This window comes from Xyrauchen texanus, chromosome 12, assembly GCF_025860055.1.
Source record: "Xyrauchen texanus isolate HMW12.3.18 chromosome 12, RBS_HiC_50CHRs, whole genome shotgun sequence".
In the NCBI taxonomy this organism is placed as follows: Eukaryota; Metazoa; Chordata; class Actinopteri; order Cypriniformes; family Catostomidae; genus Xyrauchen; species Xyrauchen texanus.
In genome coordinates, this window is record NC_068287.1 from 47,261,028 (window position 1) to 47,288,527 (window position 27,500).

General features: G+C 40.4%; 2 protein-coding genes across 4 annotated transcripts in view; one reads left to right on the top strand and one right to left on the bottom strand.

The window, feature by feature from the left end:
- The window catches only part of zc3h7ba (zinc finger CCCH-type containing 7Ba), a 50,869-nt gene extending 24,810 nt beyond the window's left edge, over positions 1-26,059 (top strand). The window contains exon 23 of one of the 2 annotated variants that reach the window (XM_052138550.1): positions 25,353-26,059. In XM_052138550.1, coding sequence (XP_051994510.1) covers positions 25,353-25,533 — 181 coding nt within the window. In that variant the 3' untranslated portion in view covers positions 25,534-26,059. The remainder of the gene's footprint in view (positions 1-25,352) is intronic. The other variant, XM_052138551.1, reaches the window with a different exon arrangement.
- The window catches only part of LOC127652436 (nuclear factor 7, brain-like), a 51,169-nt gene that overhangs the window by 9,996 nt on the left and 13,673 nt on the right, over positions 1-27,500 (bottom strand). Inside the window, exon 6 of one of the 2 annotated variants that reach the window (XM_052138594.1) lies at positions 26,953-27,500. This exon is cut by the window's right edge and continues 148 nt beyond it. The exons of the other annotated variant lie outside the window; for it this stretch is intronic. Coding sequence (XP_051994554.1) covers positions 27,107-27,500 — 394 coding nt within the window. The 3' untranslated portion in view covers positions 26,953-27,106. Of the gene's footprint in view, positions 1-26,952 lie in introns of those variants that run through there. 2 annotated transcript variants of the gene reach the window in all.

Below are 27,500 nucleotides of genomic sequence, written 5' to 3' on the forward strand. Positions count from 1 at the left end.
AGAAATGAGACATCAGTCATTGGCTTTCATCATTTCCTCCATGTCTTTGATTGTGTGTGAAAGAGCTGAGATGTGTGTGTTCATCTCCTCAAGCTTCTTCTTCATCATCTGACTCTTCTGCTCCTCTTCCTCTCTCAGTTCAGTGATTGTAGCTTCTTCTTCATGTCGGAGAAACTCATGAAGCTTCTTAAACTGCTCTTTAATCTGGCGCTCTGTGTGCTCAGCTTGAGTCTGAAATCACATCAAATTCACTTCAATCAGCTCTGCATTCACACACATCACATCATTTATCAGCAAATGTGTTTGATTGTTGATTCTGTATCCTCACCTTGATGTGTCCAACTGATTTATCAAACTCTCCTTTCATGTTTTCTGTGTGTTTGAGTTTCTCTTGTAAAGACTTCAGTGCTGTATTGAGTTCCTCCTGAAATTTAACAAAGTGAAAATCTGTGAATCTGCAGCTGCTGAGAGATTACTATGATATGTTCATGTGTACAACAGTTAGTTCCAGTCCTCAAATCTGATTGGACGAGAGATGTTCCATGAGCACTGATGGTGTGACATCATCAGCACTCGGGCGCATCACTGTGTGTGTGTGTGTCACTCCGCTTGTGTTCCTGCTGTTCTAAACTAAAGTGTAAGAGTGCAGATGTGTTGGGAGTTACACATTACATATGTTATCCAGCAGGTGGTGGAAAAAGATCATTTTTGTGTGTAATATGAGCCAGTTGGTGACGTAAAGTGAATCCGTTAGTCATTGTTTATATAGAACAGCGCTTCATGACCACTCAAGAGTAACGATTTCAGATGTGCCTCCATTCATTACAAGTGAAGCGATCATAAAAGAACTTGGCCGCTTCGGAAAATTTGCAAGTGCAATTAAAATGGTCCCACTTGGCTGTAAGAACACTTCGCTGAAACACGTAATGTTGGAGACAAGTTTTCATGTTTCTGAGCTCACAGTCAAATTTTTTGGAGGTTTCCGTCCGTATACAACATGGCGATAGTTCATTCATGATCTTCGCAACAACGGACAGTATGCAATGTTTTGAATGTGGAGATATACACTCACCTAAAGGATTATTAGGAACACATACTAATACTGTGTTTGACCCCCTTTCGCCTTCAGAACTGCCTTAATTCTACGTGGCATTGATTCAAAAAGGTGCTGAAAGCATTCTTTAGAAATGTTGGCCCATATTGATAGGATAGCATCTTGCAGTTGATGGAGATTTGTGGGATGCACATCCAGGGCACGAAGCTCCCGTTCCACCACATCCCAAAGATGCTCTATTGGGTTGAGATCTGGTGACTGTGGGGGCCATTTTAGTACAGTGAACTCATTGTCATGTTCAAGAACCAATTTGAAATGATTCGAGCTTTGTGACATGGTGCATTATCCTGCTGGAAGTAGCCATCAGAGGATGGGTACATGGTGGCCATAAAGGGATGGACATGGTCAGAAACAATGCTCAGGTAGGCCGTGGCATTTAAATGATGCCCAATTGGCACTAAGGGGCCTAAAGTGTGCCAAGAAAACACCCCCCACACCATTACACCACCACCACCAGCCTGCACAGTGGTAACAAGGCATGATGGATCCATGTTCTCATTCTGTGTACGCCAAATTCTGACTCGACCATCTGAATGTCTCAACAGAAATCGAGACTCATCAGACCAGGCAACATTTTTCCAGTCTTCAACTGTCCAATTTTGGTGAGCTCTTCCAAATTGTAGCCTCTTTTTCCTATTTGTAGTGGAGATGAGTGGAACCCGGTGGGGTCTTCTGCTGTTGTAGCCCATCCGCCTCAAGGTTGTGCGTGTTGTGGCTTCACAAATGCTTTGCTGCATACCTCGGTTGTAACGAGTGGTTATTTCAGGCAAAGTTGCTCTTCTATCAGCTTCAATCAGTCGGCCCATTCTCCTCTGACCTCTAGCATCAACAAGGCATTTTCGCCCACAGGACTGCCGCATACTGGATGTTTTCCCTTTTCACACCATTCTTTGTAAACCCTAGAAATGGTTGTGCGTGAAAATCCCAGTAACTGAGCAGATTGTGAAATACTCAGACCGCCCCGTCTGGCACCAACAACCATGCCACGCTCAAAATTGCTTAAATCACCTTTCTTTCCCATTCTGACATTCAGTTTGGAGTTCAGGAGATTGTCTTGACCAGGACCACACCCCTAAATGCATTGAAGCAACTGCCATGTGATTGGTTGATTAGATAATTGCATTAATGAGAAATTGAACAGGTGTTCCTAATAATCCTTTAGGTGAGTGTAGGTCACAAGAAGTTTTCTTGTCCGCACAGAAAACAAGCAGAAGAGGGAAAAAACAAAGAATACAAAGTGAAGTTCAAGAAGAAGGGATAGAAGATGAAAGTCCTAACAGCGGGGGCACTTCTCATGCCCGTGAGATATCCCAGATTGAGGGTTCAGGAGGGCAAGCTGTGTCAGATATGGAGAATAGATAGTGATAGACGTGCAGATAGAGTTGTTTTATTTAGAAAATTGAGAGATTATTTGAAAAATAAACATTCTTTTAAAAAGCCTTCTGACTCAACATGATTTGCTGGATGTGTGGAGCGAGAGGAACTTGGACGTTAACCAATATACTTGGATAAAACTGTCACAAGGGAGAATTAGTGCAGCCAGATTAGATAGATTTGATATAAATAAATCGATCAATAATAGGATTATTGCTGCTGACATTGTACCATGTTGTCTATCTGATCATCATTTTGTTACTTTTCAATTTTCTTTGTTGCAGACTCAGTTGAGGAGTCCTTCTTGGAAATGTAATGTACGAATGTTGCAGGATAAAGATTTCTATGAAAAATTCAAACTTTTTTGGGGAGTTTGGGTTTCTCAGAGAGAGGACTATGACAACCTAATACAGTGGTGGGAATTAGGTAAAACGCAAATTCGATTTTTTTGTCAACAGTTTACTTCTTTCTCTACCACAATGATTAAACAAAAAATAATTAAAATAGAAAAGGAAATAGCTTAGATTGCATCTAATATGGTACAACAATCTGATACTTTATTGGCTGAGAGCCTACATGAGAAAAATAATACTCAAAGTGTCATGCATTGTGTGTCATCCCCAGATGGGTCTAGAACTCCTGACCCAAAAAAGATGAGAAAAATTGCTGTGGACTTTTACTCAGATCTTTTTAGAGCAAATTCCAACTCTTAGCAATAAACAACGTGCAAGTTTGGACAAGGCTCTTTCTTTCAAGAATTGACTGAAGCTGTACAACAGATGAAATCTGGTCGTGCACCAGGTATTGATGGTCTGCAGGTGGACTTTTATAAAGCCATGTGGGGAATTATAGGCAAAGATTGTTTTGAGGTTCTACTAAAATGTTATGAAGAAAAAATCCTTCCCAAGAGCTGTCAGCGGGCTGTTCTTGCGCTTCTCCCCAAAAAAGGAGATTTAAGTTTCCTGAAGAATTGGAGGCCTGTTCCCCTTCTTACAGCTGACTATAAACTTTGGTCAATAGGTTGAAGTGTGTTTTGGGAAATATTATACATAAAGATCAATCTTACTGTACTCCGGGTAGAACTATATATATAAAAAAATTTGTTAGAGATTTACTTGATTATTGTAAACTAAATGGAATTAATTTAGGTCTTCTAACTTTAGATCAGGAGAAGGCTTTTGATCGCAAAGATCATGGATATCTTTTCAAAACACTGAAAGCTTTTGGTTTTTCTTTCTTGGATTAAGATATTGTATACAAATGCTTTTTGTTTAGTAAAAATTGGTGGAGGTTTAAGTCCAATACAAATGCAGAGGTATCAGACAGGGGTGTCCTCTGTCTGGTCAGTTGTATGCACTAGCTGTAGAACCTTTGTTGTGTTTATTAAGGAAAACTTTGTCTGGTATATGTGTTGGTGACAGTGTTCATAATGCAATTAAGTTGACTGAATATGCTGATGACATCACTATTTTTGTTAAAAATCAAAATGATTTAAACATAATTAAGAATTGCCTTTGGACGTATGAAAAAGCATCATCGGCAAAGCTAAACTGGAGTAAAACGGAGGCCTTATGGTGTAATGGAAAAATATCTGAGGTTTTACCAGTTATCCCTGAAAATGTCCAATGGGGAAAGGTTGCTTTAAAATGTCTAGGGATTTATTTAGGAGGTGAAGAGTTTCAACAAAAAAATTGGGAGTATGTAAAGGATAAATTTGTGCTAAGTTGTCTAAATGGAAATGGTTGCTGCCTCAGCTATCTTATAGGGGAAGAGTGCTGGTTATTAACAATTTGCTTGCTTCCACCCTGTGGCACAGGCTGAATGTTTTGGACCCACCAATTAATTTTTCTGTAAGCATCCAGAGAGTTCTTGTAAATTTGTTCTGGTCTGGATTACACTGGTTGAAAGAAGCAATTTTGTTTTTACTGGTTCACGAAGGAGGTCAAGGACTGATAGACATCAAGTCTAGAGTTGATGGTTTTCATCTACAAACTGTCCAGAAATTACTTTATCATCAGGATCAGAACTGGAGGGAACTCTCCCTCTTGAGGAGAGTTGGTCGCATGGGTCTTGACAGACATCTATTTTTACTGAACTTGAAGAATATAGAACTTTTTATTCTTCAGTTTTACAAGTGTGGCAAATTTGTTTCAGTGGAAAGAGTTAATGTCAGGACATTGGAAGAACCATTGTTTTTTAATAATTTTTTGTCTATTGAATTGCTGAATTCAGAAACTCTATGTTCTACTTTGGTAAGAGCAGGCTTTTGTAAAGTTTGCCATCTCAAGAAAGATGACCAGTCTTTCCAAAAAGTAAATATTCGATCTCTTCGGATTCTTCAAAGATCGCTGGATGAAATTAAAACTAATTTTATCTGTCCAGTCATCACAATTTGAGATCGCCGAAGGATTATTCCCTGAAATTCATGTGACAGCTGAAGTGGCAGACTGGGAGGAGACTGAAGGGAAATTACTAACTTTTAAGACACAAGAACTTGGAGCACTAGACTCTTTTCTGGGCTCAGCTCTTGGATTTGGAGGGCGTCTTGGGGCTGGATTTAAGGTGAATAAAAAATGTAAGTGCTCTCTTTTGAATGCTAATTATCAGTGGGTATCTGCCTAATTCTGCTCTACACGCATTTGTTGGTGTATTTCTGTGTACATATAAGATGTATCTGCAGAATTCTGCATGTAAAAATTCTGTTGGGTGTTTGTCCCAGATAACATTCTAATCAACTTTGGCTCTCTAACTCTCTCTCTCTCACACACACTCACACACACACACAGATGTTGTGTTTCCATGTTTTATGGGGACTTTCCATAGACATAATGGTTTTTATACTGTACAAACTTTATATTCTATCCCCTAAACCTAACCCTACCCCTAAACCTAACCCTCACAGAAAACTTTCTGCATTTTTACATTTTCAAAAAACATCATTTAGTATGATTTATAAGCTGTTTTCCTCATGGGGACCCACAAAATGTCCCCACAAGGTCAAACATTTGGGTTTTACTATCCTTATGGGGACATTTGGTCCCCACAAAGTGATAAATACACACACACACCCACACACACACACACACGCACACACACACACACACACACACACACACACACACACACAGAGAGAGAGACTCGAGACTTGAAACAACAAAGGCAGATTCTGATCCGCCGCGTAAGAAAGTAGTTCCAGCACAAATTGTAACGAAGGCAGGAGGAGGCAGACGAGGGGTGAGGATCCAAGTGCGGGTTTTATAGCAAACAAAGTGAAAACAAACAAGACTGGAACAAAGGAAACGTCCACGATGGGAATACAAAACAAAACACGAAAACATCCAAAGGGAACACAGGCTGAAGAAACATCCACGGTGGGCAAAGGTAAACTAGACAAACTGGGTAAACACATCAAGACAGCTACATCCAAACATCCACATTTAACAACCGACAGAGACTGAACAAACAATGGGGCTTAAGTACACAGGGATAGTGATGATCAAACGATGAGGTGAGAACAATGAATAACTGCAATGATGAGGGCAGGGAATTATGGGAAGTGTAGTTTTATGACAAAGACTAGTGAAACACGGGGCAGACAACAAGGGAATCGTGACACAAATGTGTTTTACATTTTTTTTAATTGACTTGTTCATTGAACTGTTGTATATAAGCAATATCACACTCACAATATCAGCACTGCTGTAATTACCTACGACACTCGAATCACATCGCACTCTTGTGATGTTATATTGCTTAAGTATATAATACATATTAAAATGCTTCAGGAAAATATTGTGTACATGAATGTTCTGATTTCAATGTTTAAAGCAATTGAACATTCTTTGTAAATGTACACCTACCTTGTAAGATGGAAGAACTTCACAGATGGGGAGAAATTTGTGATTGGTATGTTTTTGTGAATCTCTGCACACTAAACACACCGGCTGTTTATCGTCCAGACAGAAGAGTTTGAGTTTCTCTCTGTGTAAACTGCAGATCTCCTCCTCATTTCTCTCCTTCACAAACATCTCACATAAGTTCTTCAATGCCAGATTACGAGGAGGTTCTTCTTTTGATGATCTTCTCCTGCAGACGGGACACTCCTGAGTTCTCTTGGTTTTCCAGAACTGTTGAAGACACTCTTTACACACACTGTGACTACACGACAGAACAACAGGATTCTTGTAGATTTCACAGCACACGGGACAAGAAAGTTCTTCCACAGAGAGTGAATCCATTTTCACTGCTTATAAAAGCTCCAACGATCTGAACTTTACTTTCACTTTCTGAATGTTGTTTTCAAAAATGAATAATCATCAGAATCACCAAAGATCTGCTGTCGACCCTGAAACAAACTTCACAAGAATCCTTTTAGAAAGTCGTTCCCTTCGTTCTGCACTGATCACTCCAAGAATAAAGAACATAATCAGTACGAGAGTAAAGAGAGAATAATAAGACAGTCACTTCCTGGTAAGTGTTTCATGAGGGTGCAGTTTCTGATCATCTGTGGGTGTGTTTGTTAGCAGGTCAAAGAGCAAATTCTGGATTTCTGTTCACTGGCTTCAGGAAACAAAACACTTACAGTAAAGCTCTCTCTAACATCTGGATAGGCACCTCTCTGTAAACCAATGAACTGTAGAGTTTTGATATTAAAACACATTCTGCAGTACATTCATCGAAGATTAGAACACAAATTATATGTATTACATGCAAACAGAGTGGTGGTGGCATAGTGGGATAAAGCACATAACTGGTAATCAGAAGGTTGCTGGTTCAATCCCCACAGCCACATCCTATTTGTCCTTGAGCAAGGCACTTAACTCCAGGTTGCTCTGGAGGGATTGTCCCTGTAATAAGGGCTCTATAAGTCACTTTGGATAAAAGCGTCTGCCAAATGCATAAATGTAAATGCAAACACTGTAATCTGTCTTTACACACTGAATCGTGAGTGTTTGGTGGGTTTAATTTGGTAAATTTCGAGTGGTGACCAGTCGTGGTGACTAGGTTTATAGTAGATTAGTGTAACTGAATGGCTGGATGTCTGAGTGTGTCTGAAGAATAAAATAGGATTTATAGACAATTGGAAGAGTTTTTGGGGTAGACCTGACCTGCTAAAGAGAGACGGACTCCATCCCTCCAGGGAAGGTGCCGCTCTCCTCTCTAGTAATTTGGCTCATAGTCTTAATAATAATAGTATTTGACTAACTGGGACCCAGGTCAGGAAGAAGACAAACTGGTTAATCCGAACATCTGCTAGCTGCCTTGAGACGTCACACAGGTCACATAATCTACAACACATAGTGACTGTATCACCTAGATATCTCATAGAGACTGTGTCTGTTCCCCGAACTACCTAAAATCATCTAAATCATTTAGAAAAAATCTGATTAATGTCAAACTTGAACAAAACAAACAAGCTAAAAATACACATCATATAAAAATAGGGCTACTAAACATTAGATCTCTTTCTACCAAAGCACTAATTGTCAATGAAATGATTACAGATTATAGTGTTATGAAGGCAGGAGAAGGCAGACGAGGGGTGAGGATCTAAATGCAGTTTATTTGCAAAATAACTAGACAAATTCAAACATCCACATTCAACGACAGAATACGAAAGGAGAAACAACAGGGTTTAAATACAGAGGGAGAGTGATGATCAAACGAGACACAGGTGAGAACAATGAGTGACTGCTGGCAGTGATGAGGGCAGGGAACTATGGGAAGTGTAGATTAAAACAGTTGACAAGTGAAACACGGGGCAGACAACAGGGGATCGTGACACATAGTTTGACTGAAACCTGGCTTAAACCGGATGAATATATTAGTTTAAATGAATCTGCTCCCCCAGGTTATTGTTATAAACAATATTGTAGTGTTGCTACAATTTACAGTGAAGTTTTTGGTGTTACTCAGAGGACAGGAATTAAATGTAAGTCTTTTGAACTAATAATGCTTAATGTGACACCGTCAAATACAAATATAAATAAAAAATCTCTGTCGTCCTTTACCCTTGCTACAGTGTATAGATCACCCGGGCCTTATTCAGATATCCTTAGTGAATTTGCTAATTTTCTATCAGATCTTGTAGTTACTGTAGATAGAGCCTTAATTGTTGGTGACTTCAACATTCACATAGATAATGAAAATGATACATTGGGATTAGCATTTATCAATATTCTCAACTCTCTTGGAGTCAGACAAAATGTAACCGGACCAACTCATTGCCATAATCATACGCTAGATTTAATTCTTTCATATGGATTTGATGTTGATAATATAGAAATTCTGCAGCAGAGCGATGACATCTCGGATCATTACCTCGTCTCTTGTATCAGCTAATGTTACTCAATCTACACCACACTATCGTTCAGGTAGAACTATTCTTTCGACCACTAAAGATAGCTTCACTAATAATCTTCCAGATCTATCTCACACACTCAATAAACCCCAAAGCCCAGAAGAACTTGATGAAATAACAAAAAATATAAATGCAGTCTTGACCAGGCACTAAAAGCTGCCAGGTCAGCATATTTTAGTAAACTCATAGAAAATAACCACAACAATCCTAGATGTTTATTCAGTACTGTGGCTAAATTGGTTTGGAATAAAGCCTCAACAGAAACAGATATTACATCACAGCACAATTGTAATGATTTCATGAATTTCTTTACAGATAAAATTGAAATAATCAGGAATAAAATTGGAATTATGCAATCATCTGTCATAGCACCTCAGAAAACAGTGTCTAATAATTTTCCTCATGATTAACTTCAATCCTTTGCTGTGTTGTAGAAATTTTGATACTCACTGAACAGTAATAGTCATTGCAAGGGAATGCCTCTGTGTCTGAGGGATGCAGAAGGGGAGGATTTGCTTCTGTCGGAAAACCTTGGGATAAAAGAGTATTAAATACAAGTCAGCCCTCCCTTTCTGGGTCCCACTCACGGCACAGATTAACTCCTGTGTAATGACCGGGTCCTTCTTGCAAGAATAAATCATTTTAAAAGACTGTTTGAGTCAGAGTGTCTCTTACGCAGTGATAATGGTTGGTTGATAATTTTTTGCCACAACAATTTGGTGTCAGAATAGTAGGATTCCTTGGAAGTGCCTTCTGGACCTGAGTGCGGACGGTGTTTGGCCACCTGGACTGAGAAGTTCCAGCTCTACCTCGTAAGTTTAAGCGAGAGGGGCCGACCGCACCAGGGCCAGGAGAAACTCCACTGGAATCAAATGAAAACGAACCCGTGGCAAGCCAAATATCTCTGGTAAGGGACGACTAAATTATTTTCTTTTGGTATAAAAGTGAGTGAACCATAGTGGCTGAAACTGTTTTTTTGTGTGGTCCGAGTGCAAGAGGTTCTCGACCAGAGACTGAGTTCTCGCAGAAATTGTTTAATTAGGTTAGCTGAAATCGAAGATTTTGAGCAAACCGTAATTAACAAAGCACTAGGGAGTGCACCCTTAGCTGATCTTGGGTTAAAAAATCAGATCTGTTGGAGACGTCTGACAGATGATAAGACGTGCGTCGAACGGTAAATCCACAGAGAAACAGAAACAGCCAGTATGGGGAAATCTCAAAGCAAGCTTGCCGAATTTGATATACCGGTTTTCTGTCAAATGAGGGAAAAAACTATAGGAGAATCAGTGGAACAGGGCAGCGGGGCACAAAGAGGTTGTTGTGGCTGTGTTCAACATGTGTGCAAAGAATGTGAACAGACAGTGGGCTGTTGCCTTAAGGAAGCAGATAGAAGAGAACAAAAGCAAATGCAGAAAGAATTAGCATGTAGGGTTGAAAATGTGGAATGTAAAAATAAGATGTGTGAAAGATCTGTTTGTGTGTCAGCACCACCAGAACATTTTTTATTTTTAATTTTTTTTTAAAAGTATGTTTGTGTTTTTCCACATGCAACGACAATTGTGCCGGCACCGCCGGCATATAATCATCACTATTCCGTGGCAGAGCTGAAAGCCCTGAAACTGAACCCTGACTTCGACTGCTCTCCGCCCAGAAGACAAGCACCACAAGCAGCTTCTCCCGACTCGGACAGAGAAGGAGACCTGAATGAACTTTCTTTCCTGAGACCTGAGATCGCACAAGCAGTGAAAGCAAGTTACATTGAATGGAGCGGGCGATTGACCTCCACCCTGGCACACGCTGTACACGCAGAGCAACAGCTACTGACAAAGAAAGACAAAGTCAAGGCGAAGGGAGAGAGACATCTTCAGCTGGCGTCTAATGTCAGTACATCGAAACCACAGCAGAAGTGGGCCAACAGAAAGAAGAAAGGCTACAGAAACCAGCGAAGGTGGAGTTGCAGCTTGTGTGAGACTGACGACCATGAGTTTAGAGAATGTACGAGATGCAGGCTGTGTAAGCAGGAGGGGCATTGGGCCACAGACTGTCAGCAGAGGGAAAAGGCAGACTGAAGCAAGCAGAGCAGAGAGCGGAGAGCAGCGAAGGTGGGGGCCGGACACAGGGTGATCAGCGAGCTGCTACAGGACAGGGAAGTGAACATATTTTTACTCACACACACAGACAACATACACACATACACTGATTACATACTGCTCTCTGCAATGAAGACAATGCTTGCAAATCTTTCAGTGTGACTGATGAAGTTTTATGTGATAATGTTTCGGATGAATGTTTGAGAATGTACAAAAGTTCAGGGTTTTTACAAATGCCTAGATATCAAATGTTAGTTGAGGGGACATTAGTAAACTTTTTGGTAGATTCTGGGGCTAGCAATTTTACCCTACGATCATGTGACTTGCCATGTGTCCCAAAATTGACAGGTTCAGTGCATGATAGCACTTTGGCCTAGGGCCATTTGGTTTCTGAAAAAAAAAAATTCACAGTGCCCTTAGAGTGTGAGACAGAGGACAGGGAGAACATTTAAACATGCGTTTCTGTGTTCACCAGCCTGTCCGGTACCTCTAATGGCCAGAGATTTAATGTGTGAATTAAATTTGACCCTTACTTCCTTTGGAATTAGCATTGAGGAAGAACCACAAATATGTTGTTCTAAATTTGAACCGCAGTGGGCTTATGAATGGTGTGTGAAAAATGATGATTGGGAAAAAAATGATCTTGAAATTGTCAAAAGATCGAACAATGTCATTTAACACAGAAAATATGACGCCTGACCAATTGCATTGCACGGCACATGTCGTAATCGAACGGGAACCACAATATGAACAGGGGTGGTTTAACGGGGTATAAAATGAGACTGATATTTTATGAGATTTTCTGGACAGAAAATGTGTGTGTGTGCTCTCAGCTTGCCTGACAGAAAAACAAATGCAGTTCTATTTTGATAGCAGGGACACTGAGGCACCCTAATCAGCGATCAAGGCCAAAGAGCAGCTGTGAGCAGATTTGGGCCCCTTTGTGAGAGAATGCATAAAAGCAACATATTAGTACAGGAGTGAAACACAGCAGAAGTGTAAGAGCATTTATATCAAAATGTGATGGTTGATGAGACAGTAAATCCATCTGTGACAAACGTGTACAGGCCATAAAAGATGTGCCAAAACCAATTACGAAAAAAAAAACATTGTTATTTTTAGGAATGTGTGCTTATTGTCTTACATTATTCCTAATTATGCCTTTCTTTTTTTTTTTTTTTTTGATTTTTAACATTTTGTTAACATAACAGACCAAAATAAAATTAAAAATAAAAAACAAAAAAAATAAATAAAATAATAATAAATAAATATACATATAAAAAATAACGATAATAATAATAAAATACAGCAAATTAAATCAAGTCAGTCCGTGGTCACAAATCACAGTTCATCCTTTATGAATGATATATAAACATGCCAAACCCTGTCATGGCATGGTAGTGTCAGAGGTCCATAAGCGGTTCCCATATCCTTCGGAAGGCATCCCCCTTATTTTTTAGGGCGTATGTACGTTGTTCCAGTCTTAGAGTTTCATTTAGGATTTGTTTAAACAGATTGAATGATGGGGGTTTTTGTTGATTCCAATTGAGCAAAATGCACTTCTTTGCTATATAGGACATTATGATAATCCTCTTCCTGCATGTGGTGTCCAGTGTCTTGTCCAATTCTGTACCAAAGAGGTACCGTGTTGGTGTAATGTCCAGCAGGGTTTTCACAATCTTAACAGTTAGGTCATGTACCGCCTTCCAGAAATGTTTTAATTTCCTGCATTCCCAAAAAACATGCATAATTGACCCTTTACATATTTTACAGCGATGACATCTGGGGGATGAGTTAGGGAACATTTTACTTAAGCGGAGCGGAGTAAGGTACACCCTGTGCATGAATTTATAATTTTGCTCAATTATTTTATTACAGGACAGTGAGGAAAAAACATTCTGACATATCGTTTCCCATTGATCTTCCTCAAAAGCACGTCCCATATCCTTCTGCCATATGTTCCTAAGTGACGTCAAGGAAGAGCTGTACCGGTCCAACAAAGCCCTATAAATTACAGAGATTGTTCCTTTTAATGATGTTGATTTTACCAAAATCTCCTCAAGATCTGTTAGCCCCAGAGATTCAAGATTTGTTTCCCCTTTCAGGGTGTTTATTAGATGGCGAATTTGTAAGTATTTATAAAACTCCTGTTTCGGAATTTCATATTCTGACATTAAAACAGCAAAGGACTTGAGTGTATCCCCATCAAACAATTGTTGGAATTGATGTACACCATTTCCTCTCCACTTTGCGAACAAGGAACCACCAATAGATGGTGGCAGATCTGGGTTTAAGGATAAGGGGGATAGCCTGGAGATTTTGCCAAAGTACCCACAGAACTTATTTATATCTTACCAAGCCCGGAGAGTGTTGTGAACTACATATGTTTTTGTTATTTGATGTAGTGCATTTATGTTGTTAATGAATGGTAGCCAGGACACAGAAATAGGAGTACAGAGTTCTTCTTCTATGTCTATCCAGTGTGCATTATTACGTCTTTGTACCCAGCTAATCAGGCCCTTGGTCTGGGCTGCCCAGTAGTACATCTGTAAGTGTGGTAATTCCAGTCACCCTTTCTCTCTAGATTTAGTTAAAGTTTTAAAAGCTAAATCTTTAAAAGGTAAAGTTTTAAAAGCTAAAAAGAATTCTTCCAGACGAAAGAGGTTAACACTTTGTTTATAGATTTAAAGAATGTTTTATCTAAGTAGCAGGGCAGTGACTGAAATAAATAGCTAAAACGGGACAGAACATTCATTTTAATTACATTAATTCGTCCGAGAAATGAGATGGGGAGCATTTTCCAATGTTCTAATTCCTCCTTAATCTTTTTGAGCAGTGGAATGTAATTTATGAGGTAGAGATCTTTGAGATTTAGAGCCACATCCACCCCAAGGTATTTAAAGCTGTTTTGGGCCCAAGTGAACGGAGAGATTGCCCTGAGTTTGTAAGAAATTGATGAGTTAATTAATAATGCATTGGATTTTGTCAAATTGATTTTATATCCTGATATTGTTCCAAATTTAGTGATAAGGTCTAATACTGCTGGGATTGATCGCTCGGGACTGGTTAAGTATAGGATTATATCATCAGCGTATAGTGAAATTTTGTTCTGTGTTTTCCCGACATTGATACCAGCAATCTCTTCATTAGCCCGTATGGCTTCTGCAAGTGGTTCAATTGCTAGGTTAAATAAAAATGGAGATAGAGGGCACCCCTGCCGGCATCCTCTAAACAAGTCAAATTTTTCAGTGAGGGTACCATTTATACATATTTGGGCTTGTGGGTTGCTATACATAGTTCTGACCCACCTAATACATTTTTCCCCAAGATTGAATTTCTCCAGAACGGCAAACAGATATGACCACTCGACCCTATCAAACGCTTTTTCTGCGTCAAGCGAAAGTAGTAGAGCTGTTCTGTTGTGTAGGGCCGAGTGGTCAATTATATTTAATAGCCTCCGGATATTGTCAGATGCATAACGTGCCTTCACAAAACCGGACTGATCAGGATTAATAATCTGGGGCAAAAGGTCTTCCTTGTCTGCGTGCAATTAATTTTGATAATATCTTAAAATCAACTGGAAGTAATGAAATTGGGCGAAATGATGCGCATTCAGCAGCATCCTTGTCTTTCTTATGTATTAACGATATTATTGCTGTCCTCATAGTGTCAGGAAGAACGCCATTTTCAAAAAAATCAGTAACCATGGGCATAAAAGTGGCTCTATTTGCACCCAGAAAGCCTTATAGAATTCTACGGAATATCCGTCCAAACCTGGAGTTTTTCCGGAGGGCATTGACTTGATTGCTTGTAACACCTCATCTGGGGTGAATGGAGCACTCAACTGCCCCTTCTCATCCTCTGAAATACAGGGTAGGGATACTTTTTCCAAAAATCTGTGGATATCTGTTGCGGAGGGATTTTCTGACGCGTAAAGCTGTGTATAAAAATCAAGAAATGAGGACTTAATTGATTGTGTATCATATTTCAACTGGCCTACCGCATTACGTGTACACTTTATTGTACTTTCTGCACGTTCTTTTTTAAGTTGATAGGCTAGAAGTCTACTTGGCTTGTTACCATATTCATGATATTGCTGTTTGGTAAAGAATAGAAGTTTTTTGATATGTTCAGTTTGAATGAGATTAAGATTAGTTCTGACTGCATTTAGTTTTCTCAGGTTTTCTTCTGTAGGAAACTGTTTATGGCATTGTTCCAAATTGATAAACTCTTTCTTTAGTTGTTCTGTTTGCTTAATAATAGATTTTTTTTTTGCAGATGCATAAGAGATCAACTGGCCCCTAATGACTGCTTTAGCTGCATCCCACATCACTGCCGGAGTAACAGGGGAGGATGCATTATCCTGTCTGTACTGTTCTAACCATTTTCTAATATTATTACAAGCATCCAAATCTGTGAGGAGGAGGCATTAAATCTCCATTGTTTGGTTTGACTTATCTGATGGGGGAGGGATAACACGCAGGTAGACTGGTGAGTGGTCTGATATAAGAATGGGCCCTATATCACATGAAACTATGGATGAGAGATGATCCTGAGGTAAAAAAAAATAAATCTAATCGGGAGTATGATTTGTGTCTAGCCGAGTAGAAAGTGTAGTCTTTCTTTGTAGGATTAAGTTCTCTCCAAGCATCGACCAGGCCCACGTCAGCCGAGGCTAACCTCAGAGTCTTAGAAGCGTTGGGGTTAGACAGTGCGGCTGAAGATTTGTCTAAGTTCCTATCCATATGGCAATTAAAATCTCCGGCAACTATTCCAAAGTCTGTATTATATTGATTAAATAGGGTGATCATATCCATCATGAATTTAGGGTTATCCTCGTTAGGTGCATATACGTTCAGCAATGTCAGTTCTTGTCCATACAGCATCCCTCTAATAAGTATTTGTCTGCCATAATAGTCACTATACTGCTCCTTAAATATGAAAGGTAATTTTTTATGAATAAGTATTGCTGTTCCCCTTTTATTGCTAGTAAAGCTAGAGAAATAGACTTGCCCGACCCAATCTCTCTTGAGTTTTTTGTGCTCCTCATTGGACAAGTGAGTTTCCTGAAGGAAAGCTATGTCTACTTTTTCCTTTTTTAAGAATGTAAGAACTCTCTTCCTCTTAACTGGGTGGCCAAGGCCTCTGACATTAAACGTTATTACATTAAGTGTACTAGACATACAGAGTTTTGCCAGCTACATTGTTTACGTGTGACCATGATAAAGTAAATGTACAAACAATATATAACTAACAGACTAATAAAAGAAAAAAATATAACCTATTATATAGAGCCTGAGGGGCCCCCTCTACCCATCCCCTCCCCGCCTCCCCGAAAACCTAGCCTAGTCCCCAAACGACAAGGCAACCCCACTAGAACAAGTAACACCCTCAAGTTGACCGGCAAGTAACAGTTATCCGTCAACAACGCACCTCTTGTTTAGAGAAAGGCAGTATCTCTGTGTAGGAGAACAGGCAGAAAGAAAAAAAAAAAAATCAAGCTTAGCTTTCTTGGGTGGTATTTCACTCTACTTAATAGCAAGCATGCAGGTAAAAATAAAATAAAAAATTGTAATAAATAAATAATAATAATAAAAAAAAAAATATATATATATATATATATATATATATATATATATATATATATATATACACACATACATAATAAAATAAAAATAATAATAAAAATATATAATAAATAAATAATTGTGTCTAAATAAACAATATAATAGCAAAATTATATATCTATATATAAAAAAAAAAAAAAAATTAGTATCAAGGTTCATAGGGCCTATACACCTGCTGCTTCCATCCCACCTTAAAGCCATTGCTCTCTTCCATTTACCCTGCTATAAAAGTATCACATATATCCAAAATAAAATGACAGTCAAATACAGAGACTGCGAGAGTTCACGAAAAACAAATAAGCAGAGTAAAATAAAATAAAGATAATTTTGCACTGTTTGTTTGATAAAAGCCAGTGTGCCTGCTGTGAATTGTTCATGTTTCTCACTGTTGTGGAGCCACATGGCTTAAGTGGTTACCATCAGGCCCGGTGATGAGCCTGCCTCCTGCACACAAGTTAATGCACTCACCCCTCTCCATGTATGGAAAACGACTCGATTCAAACCTGGTCATGTGTAAGCTATTTGGCGGAGATTTTGCGATAGAATTCCTCAGCCTCTTGTGGGGTGGAAAATATCTGAATCTTCCCGTTGTATAGCACTCTCAGCCTGCACGGTTGGAGGTGGAATCCTCGGAAGGACCCCATGTCAACGAACAGCTTTTTAACAGCGTGTAACCTGGATACACACACAAGACGAGACAGTCACAATGTCGGAGGAAAAACTGCTTTAATAAAATAAAAGCAGGCAACAGTACAAAAACAGGGCAAATCCAGTGAAGAATGGTCGAGGGAAGCGTTAGGTCAAAAGCCGGGGAATCAAGATATCAACAAGGGGGCAGATCTAATGAGGGAGGTGAACGATAGCGGGAAAACAGTTAACAACTAGGGCGAGGAACAAGACGAGACTAGCGGGAACGAAGACAGGGGGACGAGAGGAATGGGGCTGGCAAGCTAAGACGAAGAATAGTGGGGAGGTCAAAACTAGACGAGACTAGCGGGGCAACGATACGGGGAACTAAATACAATAACCAACCCCAAACAAACGAAAGGATAGTGAGTTATATAGGGGCCAGTACAGGTGTGAACAATGAAGGTGACGAGACGAGTGCAGGTGTTACTAATGTGTGGGGACGAGAAGCGCGTGAGTGCAAGGTCATAATGTTCTGGCTGATGAGCCGAGTGCGCCAGAGGGGGGAGATAGTTTACGAGCGAGAGCTTGTAAAAGCAAAACTGGGCGTGGAAGCCCGATGGAGGAAAAAGAGCGTACGTGCTCAGGGGGCGGAGCGAGGGAGCGGGAAGCGAGCACGCTCGCGGAGTGCCTGTGTGCGTGCTCGAGGAAGCGGGGATGGGGCAGAGGCTCGGGTTCGTGACACAGCGTTGAACTCCCGCCTTCGTCGGATAGTCTCTGCTGAGATGTCCTGTACGAATGCGAGTTTGGATCCGTCGTGTGAGATGTCCCTTTGTCTTGTGGAGCGTAGGACAAACTCTTTGTCCTGATAGTTGAGAAAGCAAAGGAGGACGGCTCGGTTCTGGTTGGGAGCTGCTGAGGCCAGGGTACGGTGGGCTCTTTCCAGTATGAATACTCTGTCGGGTTCGATGCCCAGCCACTGGGGTAGCATATCGGTTACAAAGTCTAAAAGAGGACGCTTACTCTCAGCTCCCTCCTTAAGACCAAACAGACAGAAATTTTTCCTCCTACCGCAGTTTTCCAGGTCCTCGGTCTTTTCTTCCAGGTATGTGAGCCGCTTTGTTGTTTTAACCAGAGCCCTCTCGGTCTTGTCCAACGCGTCCTCTGTAGCGGCTATGCGGGCTTCCGCCTTCTCGATTCGTTGTTCATTAGCTGTTACATCTCGTTTAATTTCACCTAAATTATTCTCCATCACCGAGATAGAGTTCGTCAGCTCCCCCAGTTGGTTATTTATCCCGTCCAGCTTCGAGCTGAACTCAGAGCGGGAGTGATTTAAGCTCAGTTAGCACGTCGGCCACATTAGCCATGCTATTATCGTTAGCTTCGACACCCTCGACCGGAGATGATGTCTTCGCGCTTCGTGAGCTTGTTTTTCGGGCGTTCGAGAAGATGTCGCACTCCTTTGTTGCTGGGGGTTTAGGCATTATTTATATTAGGTAGTTGACCAGGTTTGCAAAGGTTTGGTGTTGCTTCATGTGCGAGGTTGTGGGGAGCTGTCACACTATGCTGCCATCTTGTTCGGGCTCTCTAGCGCCCCCCCAATTATGCCTTTCTTGAACAGCATTTGTGAGCCCTGATGACAGGGAAAGGGCTGAGGTCATGTGACAAGCTCGTTTGGACAAGCAAAGCCGAAGAGGCATTTGCTAGCATGAAAGTGCAAATGGCTCTGGCTCCCACTTTGGGCCTGCCAGATGTAAACAAACCGTTTGTTCAGATGGTTGATGAGAAAAATGGGTTTATGACTTCTGTTCTTTTGCAGACTCATGGAGACAGACTGCGACCTGTGGCATATTTTTCAACCAAACTTGATGCAGTAGCAGCAGGGCTACCACACTGTTTGAGGGCTGTGGTGGCTGCTGAACTGGCAGTACTAGCATCCAGGGAATTTGTGGGGTATTCTGATTTAACTTTGATGGTTGCACATGCAGTCTCCATGATTTTGCAAGAGCAGAGAACATCACATTTATCTACAGCCCGATGGCTGAGGTACCACACAATTTTATTGGGCATGCCAAACATAACTGTTAAAAGATGCACAACTGGGAATCCCTGCCACACTTCTCCTGACAGAGGAGGATGGTGAGGGACCTCACTGTTGTCTGTCAGCGCTTCAACAGGTGTGCACACCGCGTCCAGATCTATTAGACACGCCATTAGACAATTGTGACTGTTAGGGGTATAACAGTTATGACCCGGCTCAGATATGTAGAAAGAAAACCAGGAGTCAAGAAGTTCAATCAAAGAATCCAAAATTTACTGAAGAATAGTTTGCAGTGAAATTGGTACAGCCAGCGGCAAAGTCTCACGAGGAGATCGAAAGCTAACTCATACCTTACACAAAATTTTACATCAATTATACCATTTGCAAGGACGTATATTCTATTATTTAACTCCTGATTGGCTAACAGAGCATAAAGTCACAACATATAGATAGCTATAGCACATCAACATTAATCAGCGCAATTGTCGTCCTGGCTCGAGATTTACATCTGAAGTGACCTCGCAGATGGTCTCGGGCGTCTTCGAGTCTGCCTGCTGTGTCTCCCTGGGTTCAAAACCTGGGTAGAAGGTCATACGCACACACAAAACACTGACGAACGACAGTGTTTCTCTGCGCACAAGGGAACCAGAGCCCACATTATCAGGCCATTTTACCCAAAACAATGAGATAAAAATATTCACTCCTCAGGCAAAGGAGAGGGAAGAAATAATAATACTATTTAAGTGCTATCACATAGGATTTTAAATCATATAATTAGTCATGGACAGGTAAAAAATCAACCACAGAATACATCTGGAACATATGTTTAACATTCTCCCTGGTGTCTCACCTCAAGCTTATTCCCAAGACGACCTTCAAGTCAGCCTCCGTGCAGAACAGAGAGAGAGGCTTCAAGGAATGTGCATGAAATCAAAAATTAACTCTTAACACACATATGATTCAGCGTATATTTCAGTTATGCATAAGAAAATAAAATTGATTATGTGAGAATGCATATAGTTAATTCATCACTTTATTAAAGAAGTTTAAGCAACAGAATATGTGATAGATATTGATATAAAAGGATATATATATATGTATTGATATAACTGAAGAGACAAGGGATTTTTGACCCTCACCCTTCAGTCCCCCGTTTTAGACCAATATGGGGTCCAATACCGCCACGTCTGGTCTACCAAGTGAGGTCACTACGGAAGGTGGAGTGGTAACGCATGCTTCCCTGACGGGTCACACTTGTCTCTTCGCCTCATTGCGGACATGCTGGACACTAAAAATTCCCAGTCCCCACGCAAAGGCTCTCCCCCCTTCCACTCACAACAGGGCATTGACGTTATCCTTCTTAAGTTTCTCTTCCAAGCGTGTCGTCAGTTTTCTCAGTCGGTTCTCCTCCTCGGAAGGGTTCAAGTTACTGCAAGCAGACCTGCATACATAAGAAAAACAGAAACGAACACACATCCACACACACAGACCTTTTTGCATAATGAGGGTAGTATCGGGATAATTTGGGGAGTGACCAAGCCAATAGGTCACTGTCTCATTTCCGTCCAGACGATAACAACGATCATTTACTTTTTGGTACATAGTCGGAATTAAATTTAGACCCTCAGTTGAATTTAGACATGGGTATTGTACCCATGAGTTAGCTTTCGATCTCCTCGTGAGACTTTGCCGCTGGCTGTACCAATTTCACTGCAAACTATTCTTCAGTAAATTTTGGATTCTTTGATTGAACTTCTTGACTCCTGGTTTTCTTTCTACATATCTGATCCGGGTCAGAACTGTTATACCCCTAACATGACAATATCCTCTTTGTGGATGGGTCGGCTTCCAAAGATCCACAAACAGGAAAGAATAAGGTTGGTTACGCGATAACCACTGAATTTGAGGTCGTGACATCTGGCAAACTGCCATCAAATTATTCAGCTCAGGCAGCTGAACTGGTTGCTTTAACAGAAGCATGTAAACTTATGGCAGACAAATGTGTGACAATTTACACAGATTCGCGTTATGCCTTTGGGGTAACACACGATTTTGGTGCTCTATGGAAGCACAGAAAATTTCTGAAGTCAGATGGTCGACCAATATTAAATGCGTCTCTTGTGTCTGAGCTTTTGGAGGCCATTTGTTTTACCAGACAAGGTCGCGATTTGCAAATGCGCAGTGCACACTAATGATAACAGTTCAGTCTCAACAGGGAATGCAGCGAAGGCCACGGCAGCGATGGAGACAAAAGAGACTACGTGTGCTTTGATATCAGACAATAACCTCAACATTTGTTCTTGTTTACAGAGCATGCAAACGTTTTCCACAGGCAAGGAGAAAACCCGGGTGAAGGCAGCTGGCTGTAGCTCTAAGGAGAATGTGTGGATGAGCTGTGATGGCATGCTTTGTTTACCCAAACACTTCTTTCCTCATTATGGAAAGTTGATACATGGGTTAGACCATGTATCAAAAGAGGGGATGGTTGCGAAAATGAAAGAATTGTGGTTTGCTGAAACTTTTTGCAAAAGATGTGTTATTTGTAACACACATAATGTGGCAAGAGGGATAAAAACACCTATAGTATCTCAACCACCATCAGGGGGGCCTTTTGAGTATCTGATGATGGATTTCATCGAGTTAACCCCTTGTGGGAAACACAAATACTGCCTGGTGATGGTTGACATGTGGTCCAAATGGGTTGAGGCCTTCCCAACCTCGAAACAAGACTCGGCAGCAGTAGCGAAGGCTCTTTTAACCGAGATTGTTCCGAGATGGGGAATTCCAAGGAAAATCAGCTCGGACAATGGGACACACTTTGTCAATGAAGCAATAAAGCAGGTGGGTCAGTTTTTGGGAATTGACATGAGAACACACTGCAGTTATTGAGAGGGAGAATCAAACAATCAAGGAAAATTGGCTAAGTGCTGTGAGGAAACTGGGCTCACATGGGTTAAAAGCACTCCCAAATGTGTTGATGTACATGAGAATGAGAAAAAGAGTCAAAACAAATTTAAGTCCATTTGAAATACTCTTTGGTAGACCACCATTCATGGGAATAGAAAGGGGTAGACAAGGGCTGCCATCAACAGATCTGTGTGAGATTGACACAATTATTGCAAAGAAATGTCTTCTCTGCAGTCATTTAAAACAGGTTGGTTCTTGATATATTAACTGCAGAGAAAGGGGGAGTTTGCAAAATGTTGGGAATGTCTTGTTGTTTCAATATTCCAGATTACAGTGACAACATCACAAATGTAATTGAACACATGAGAAAAGCCGTACAGGAGCCAGAACATGTTGAGAGTACATGGGTTACTTGGTTTATGAATCTCTGGGGAGGATGGGGGTATTGGCTGATTCAAACTGTGTTACCAATTGCGGTGATAGGACTGTTGATATTGTTATGTTTACCATGCATCATAACGTGTGTTTCCAGCTCAGTACAGAGACTGGTTAAAGCAGGGGTGTCTGTTCAAATGATAAAAATGACAGTATATCCAGAGGATGATGAACACAAATATGATGATACGAGTAGCGAGAGCTACTGTGAAATGTGTTAAAATGAGGTATGTCTTTTCTTTCTGAGAATGTTTTGATATGTAAAGAGGGTTATAAGCAGCTGTCATCCGTGTTACGAGATGACGTACAAGGAGAGGGTTTGAAATGAGGGATTTTATTATACTGTATATTATTTGTAATTTTATAGCCTGCTGACATAACCAAAATGTTAAATTGATGTGTTTTTCCTACTTAATCTGTACACTATCTCTTGTTTATACTGAGGTGACTGAGGGTCTGATTTTATGTAAGACATGCAGTAACAGTGTTTACTCATTTAGCCCGGCTTCAGATAAAGTCTTTACTTGCTTGCTAATACTTAAGGGGACTATCCCCACAAAAAACAGCCTAAGCTTTTTATTTTTCCAAATGTTATTTCACAAATGTTTAAGAGAGTGATCATTTATGCGAAAATCAGAGATGAAGAGTGTAAGTGTGATGATATGACTTAAAATTTGTCTTATTGTTTATTATTGTGATTGAGTAATCTGAATGATAAAAAGCGTGGAATTGTTGTAGAAATTTTGATACTCATTGATCAGTGATAGTCATTGCAAGGGAGGATCTGCTTCTGTCGGAAAACCTTGGGATAAAAGAGTATAAAATACAAGTCAGCCCTCCCTTTCTGGGTCCCACTCACGGCACAGATCAACTCCTGTGTAATGACCGGGTCCTTCTTGCAAGAATAAATAATTTTAAAAGACTGTTTGAGTCAGAGTGTCTCTTACGCAGTGATAATGGTTGGTTGATAATTTTTTGCCACAACAGCTGTCATAGGTCATGAAGAGCTAACAAAACATATAAAAAAATCAAAAGCCACAACATGTTTATTAGATCCTATACCAACCAACCAAGCTCTTAAAAGAGGTATCTCCTATAATCTCAGAACCTCTTCTTAATATTATTAACTCCTCGCTATGCTTAGGACATGTCCCAAGAAACTTTAAAATGGCAATTATCAAACCGCTTATTAAAAAGCCACAACTTGATCCTGGAGAACTGGCTAATTATAGACCGATTTCAAATCTCCCGTTTATGTCGAAAATACTAGAAAAGGTAGTATCCTCCCAAATATGTTCATTTCTACAGAGAAATAGTATATATGAACAATTTCAGTCAGGATTTAGGCCTCATCACAGTACAGAGACTGCACTTATCAGAGTTACACATGACTCTTATCATCTGATCGCGGCTGCATTTCTCTTCTAGTGGTTTTAGATCTTAGTGCTGCATTCGACACGATAGATCACGACATTCTCTTGAATAGGCTGGAGAATTATGTTGCATCTGTGGAGTTGCATTAGCATGGTTTAGGTCATATTTAGCAGACTGCTACCAATTTGAGAAATTGTGAAATCAAACAAAGGTAAAGTATGGAGTGCCACAGGGATCAGTTTATGGGCCTCTGCTTTTCTCAGAGGCTGAAGCGGATGCCTTTATCCTTAAGAGCTCGCTGAAGGCGGGCCACGGTCCAATCCTTAATGCTGTTCTTTGGTCTTGGAGACGTGCCGTGAACGCGAACGCGAGCTCGCCGTGGAGGACTGCGGGTGGAGGAATGAGAGAGATGCTGTTCATGAGGAGATTGATCGCGACCGTGCCTGTGGCGATCTCTGATAGTAGCTCTCGTTAGCGGGGAAGAGCGGCCCTGTGATCGAGTCGGGGTTGGAGAAATCTCTGACAGTGAGCTTGGATGGGAATGCCTGCGGGTTTGAGGAATAAGAATGGCGGAGCACAGCCGGGGTGGAATTTGGCTGTCTGAGGACTGTTGAGATGATTTCCTGGGTGAAGGATCATTTGTTCGAAATAAATCTTCGTCTGATTCAGAAGGGTTGATCTGAAGCTCGGGATCCATGGTAAGTGAGACCGTCGAGAAACTGAGACAAACGGAGCTGAGGAAGTTGGTTCAGTATAACTGCGTTGACGGGCAGTAGCTGATTGGTTGAGGCGTGGTCCGCTCCCGAACATTAGTTAACTTGTTAACTTCATTTAAATTAGTATATAAGCATATTTTTTGTGACCTTCAATTTAGTTAAAAGCTGTAAACTTTGGCTGCTGCGTGTCATGCATTAGACGTCTTTGCTGCATCTGCTGGAAAAGCATGACAACATTATAATATAATAGCAATGTCAAGTATAGCCTATAGGTGGCCTCAGTGTTCCCCTTAATGTTTAATGGTGTCTGTCAATGTACAGTCAATGTTGTAACTTATAGATGTTATCTCAAGTTATGCATTTGGGTATATAATTAGGCATTATAAAAGTTCAAGTTTAGCTATTGATTTAAACCACTTGCATTGTGTCTCTTTTCTCGTCTCGTCGGTTTCTATGATCGGACAAATTTGTCAGAGAACAGTACAGGTGTGACTTTTGTTTTGTTCAACCACCTAAACGTTGTGCATTTATATGGGAAAGAGGAAAGCTCACAAAGCCCCAGACCACTTCGATGAAGGATGACATTTGTATATGTAAAAGCAATCAACGTCTGAACAAAACAAGGTTTAAGAAGGGTGAGTGGCCCGCCCCGATTGTCCTGATTGGCTGTTATGTTTGATTGACAGGTTGGAGGAGGGTTGTCCTGATGGCGTGAGTTGTGACTTCGCTCACAGTGAGGCGGAGCTTCGGGAGTGGCACAAACGGCGGGAATTTCTGCGCAGAAGGTTGGACAAAGCCCGAGCCGACATGCTGATATCGCCAACTGACAACGATTTTGGGAACTACAACTTTCTCCTTCAAGACTAAAACACACACAGTTCTCATAATGACAACTCAATAATTAACACATCTATCCCTGCATTCTAATGAGGCTTGCTCTGAAAAACCACAACATTAATGTCCACGGATAAACGTTCACTGGATCTCTCTGAAGGTGCTTCATCTCCTCGTTTCAGTGATTGTTGTCACCTGATGTTCAGAGTTACTGTCAGTCCTGATGAGAGCGAGCGATGTTGATGTTTTAATCTGTGAAGAATGAAGCTAAAAGACTTTTTTCTCCTTTAACATGAAGTTGTGTCAGATTGATTTCTAAAGTTAGACCAAACCCTTTTTTTCAATTCTCCTGGGGAAAAAAACAAGATATTACTTTATTATTCACGACTTCATTATTATCTATAAACTCAAAGCACTCGAGATCAGACGAGATCAGCGATCAGATGTTTTACTGTCGACTGTCTTTTGTGTTCGTGGTCGGTTCATACGCTGATTAAACGTGACATCTGTATGATGTAACACTGTTATCACGTGTTATCTTTGTCATTGGAGTTTTGTTCATATAATAATTCACTGTTTATGCAACAATTGATCGTTGAATCAGTTGCCTACAGTATTATGTAATAAACATTATTTTTATTAAAGGTGTTTGTTTATTAGAGAGATTGAACTTTAGTGTTCTGATTAAATGCTGCTCTGCTTGAAACCTCACTTATATAGCGCCTTTTAACTTTAGCGGTATACAAAGAGCTTTACACAGCGTCTCACGGTTACTCACCTCAATCCGGGTGGTGGAGAACAAGTATCAGGTGCCTTTGAGACCGTCAATCGGCGCATCTGATCACGTGACTCATTGTGCACGACACCGCGGAGACTCACAGCATGTGGAGACTCATGCTACTCTCCACGATCCACACACAACTCACCACACGCCCCATTGAGAGAACCACTAATCACCACCACGAGGAGATTACCCCATGTGACTCTACCCTCCCTAGCAACTGGCCCAATTTGGTTGCTAAGCAGACCTGACTGGAGTCACTCGCCCTGGAAATATCTGTATGGAAGAACTGGTTTATTAAATGAGAGACATTCAGGAAGTTCAAATGATCTGAATATAAACACACATAAATCTCTTTGGGGAAAGATGAACTTCTTTACTGAGTTACATTAAAGTCTTCATGAGATACAAAACACCACAGTAATAAAAATGAGCCATCAGCAATTTCAAACATAAAGAAATGTTTATTAAACATCTTCAGCATAGCACATGCAATTATTAATTATGTATTTAATGACTTTAACACATTTAATAAAGTTCCCACACTGGGAATAAAGACTTTAATGTAGTTCTACTTTAAGAATGAAATACAGAAGTGAAATATCAAAGTTATTCATAGAGTAAACTGTAACAAATAATAAATGTATTTTTACAGAGAAAAAACTGTCAAATTTAATTTTCATTCCACATTTTACAATAAAAGTGTTCAATTCCCCTAAAATACATTTATTCACAACACATGAATATTATTATAATAATTGTTATTGAACTCATTATATGTGTTACAGATATTAAAGCATCAGATATTACTGAGAATTTCTGTTGTTACAAACATTTAACTGGTAAAATCCTCAGAGGAGTGACATCATCATAACTCCAGAAGAATGGCAAGAGTGTGTGTGTAAATGTGTGTGTGTATGTGTGTAGATGTGTGTTAGTTACAGGATCAGAGAATGACACTTTTCCTCCGTCATAATCCAGATGAACTCTCACACGCTCAAGATTCTGTTTGACAATAAACACAGTGGAGGATGGATCATCCTCATCATCCTCATCCTCATCCTCAATATACTCAATATACTCAATATACTCCACACCCCAGACATCAGTGTTAAAGAAAACTCTTCCCTTCCTCTTGTTTGATGCTGTAGTTACTCCAAGCCTCCAGAGTTTATTGTGTTTAACCTCCACATCCCAGCAGTGTGTTCCTGAGTTAAAC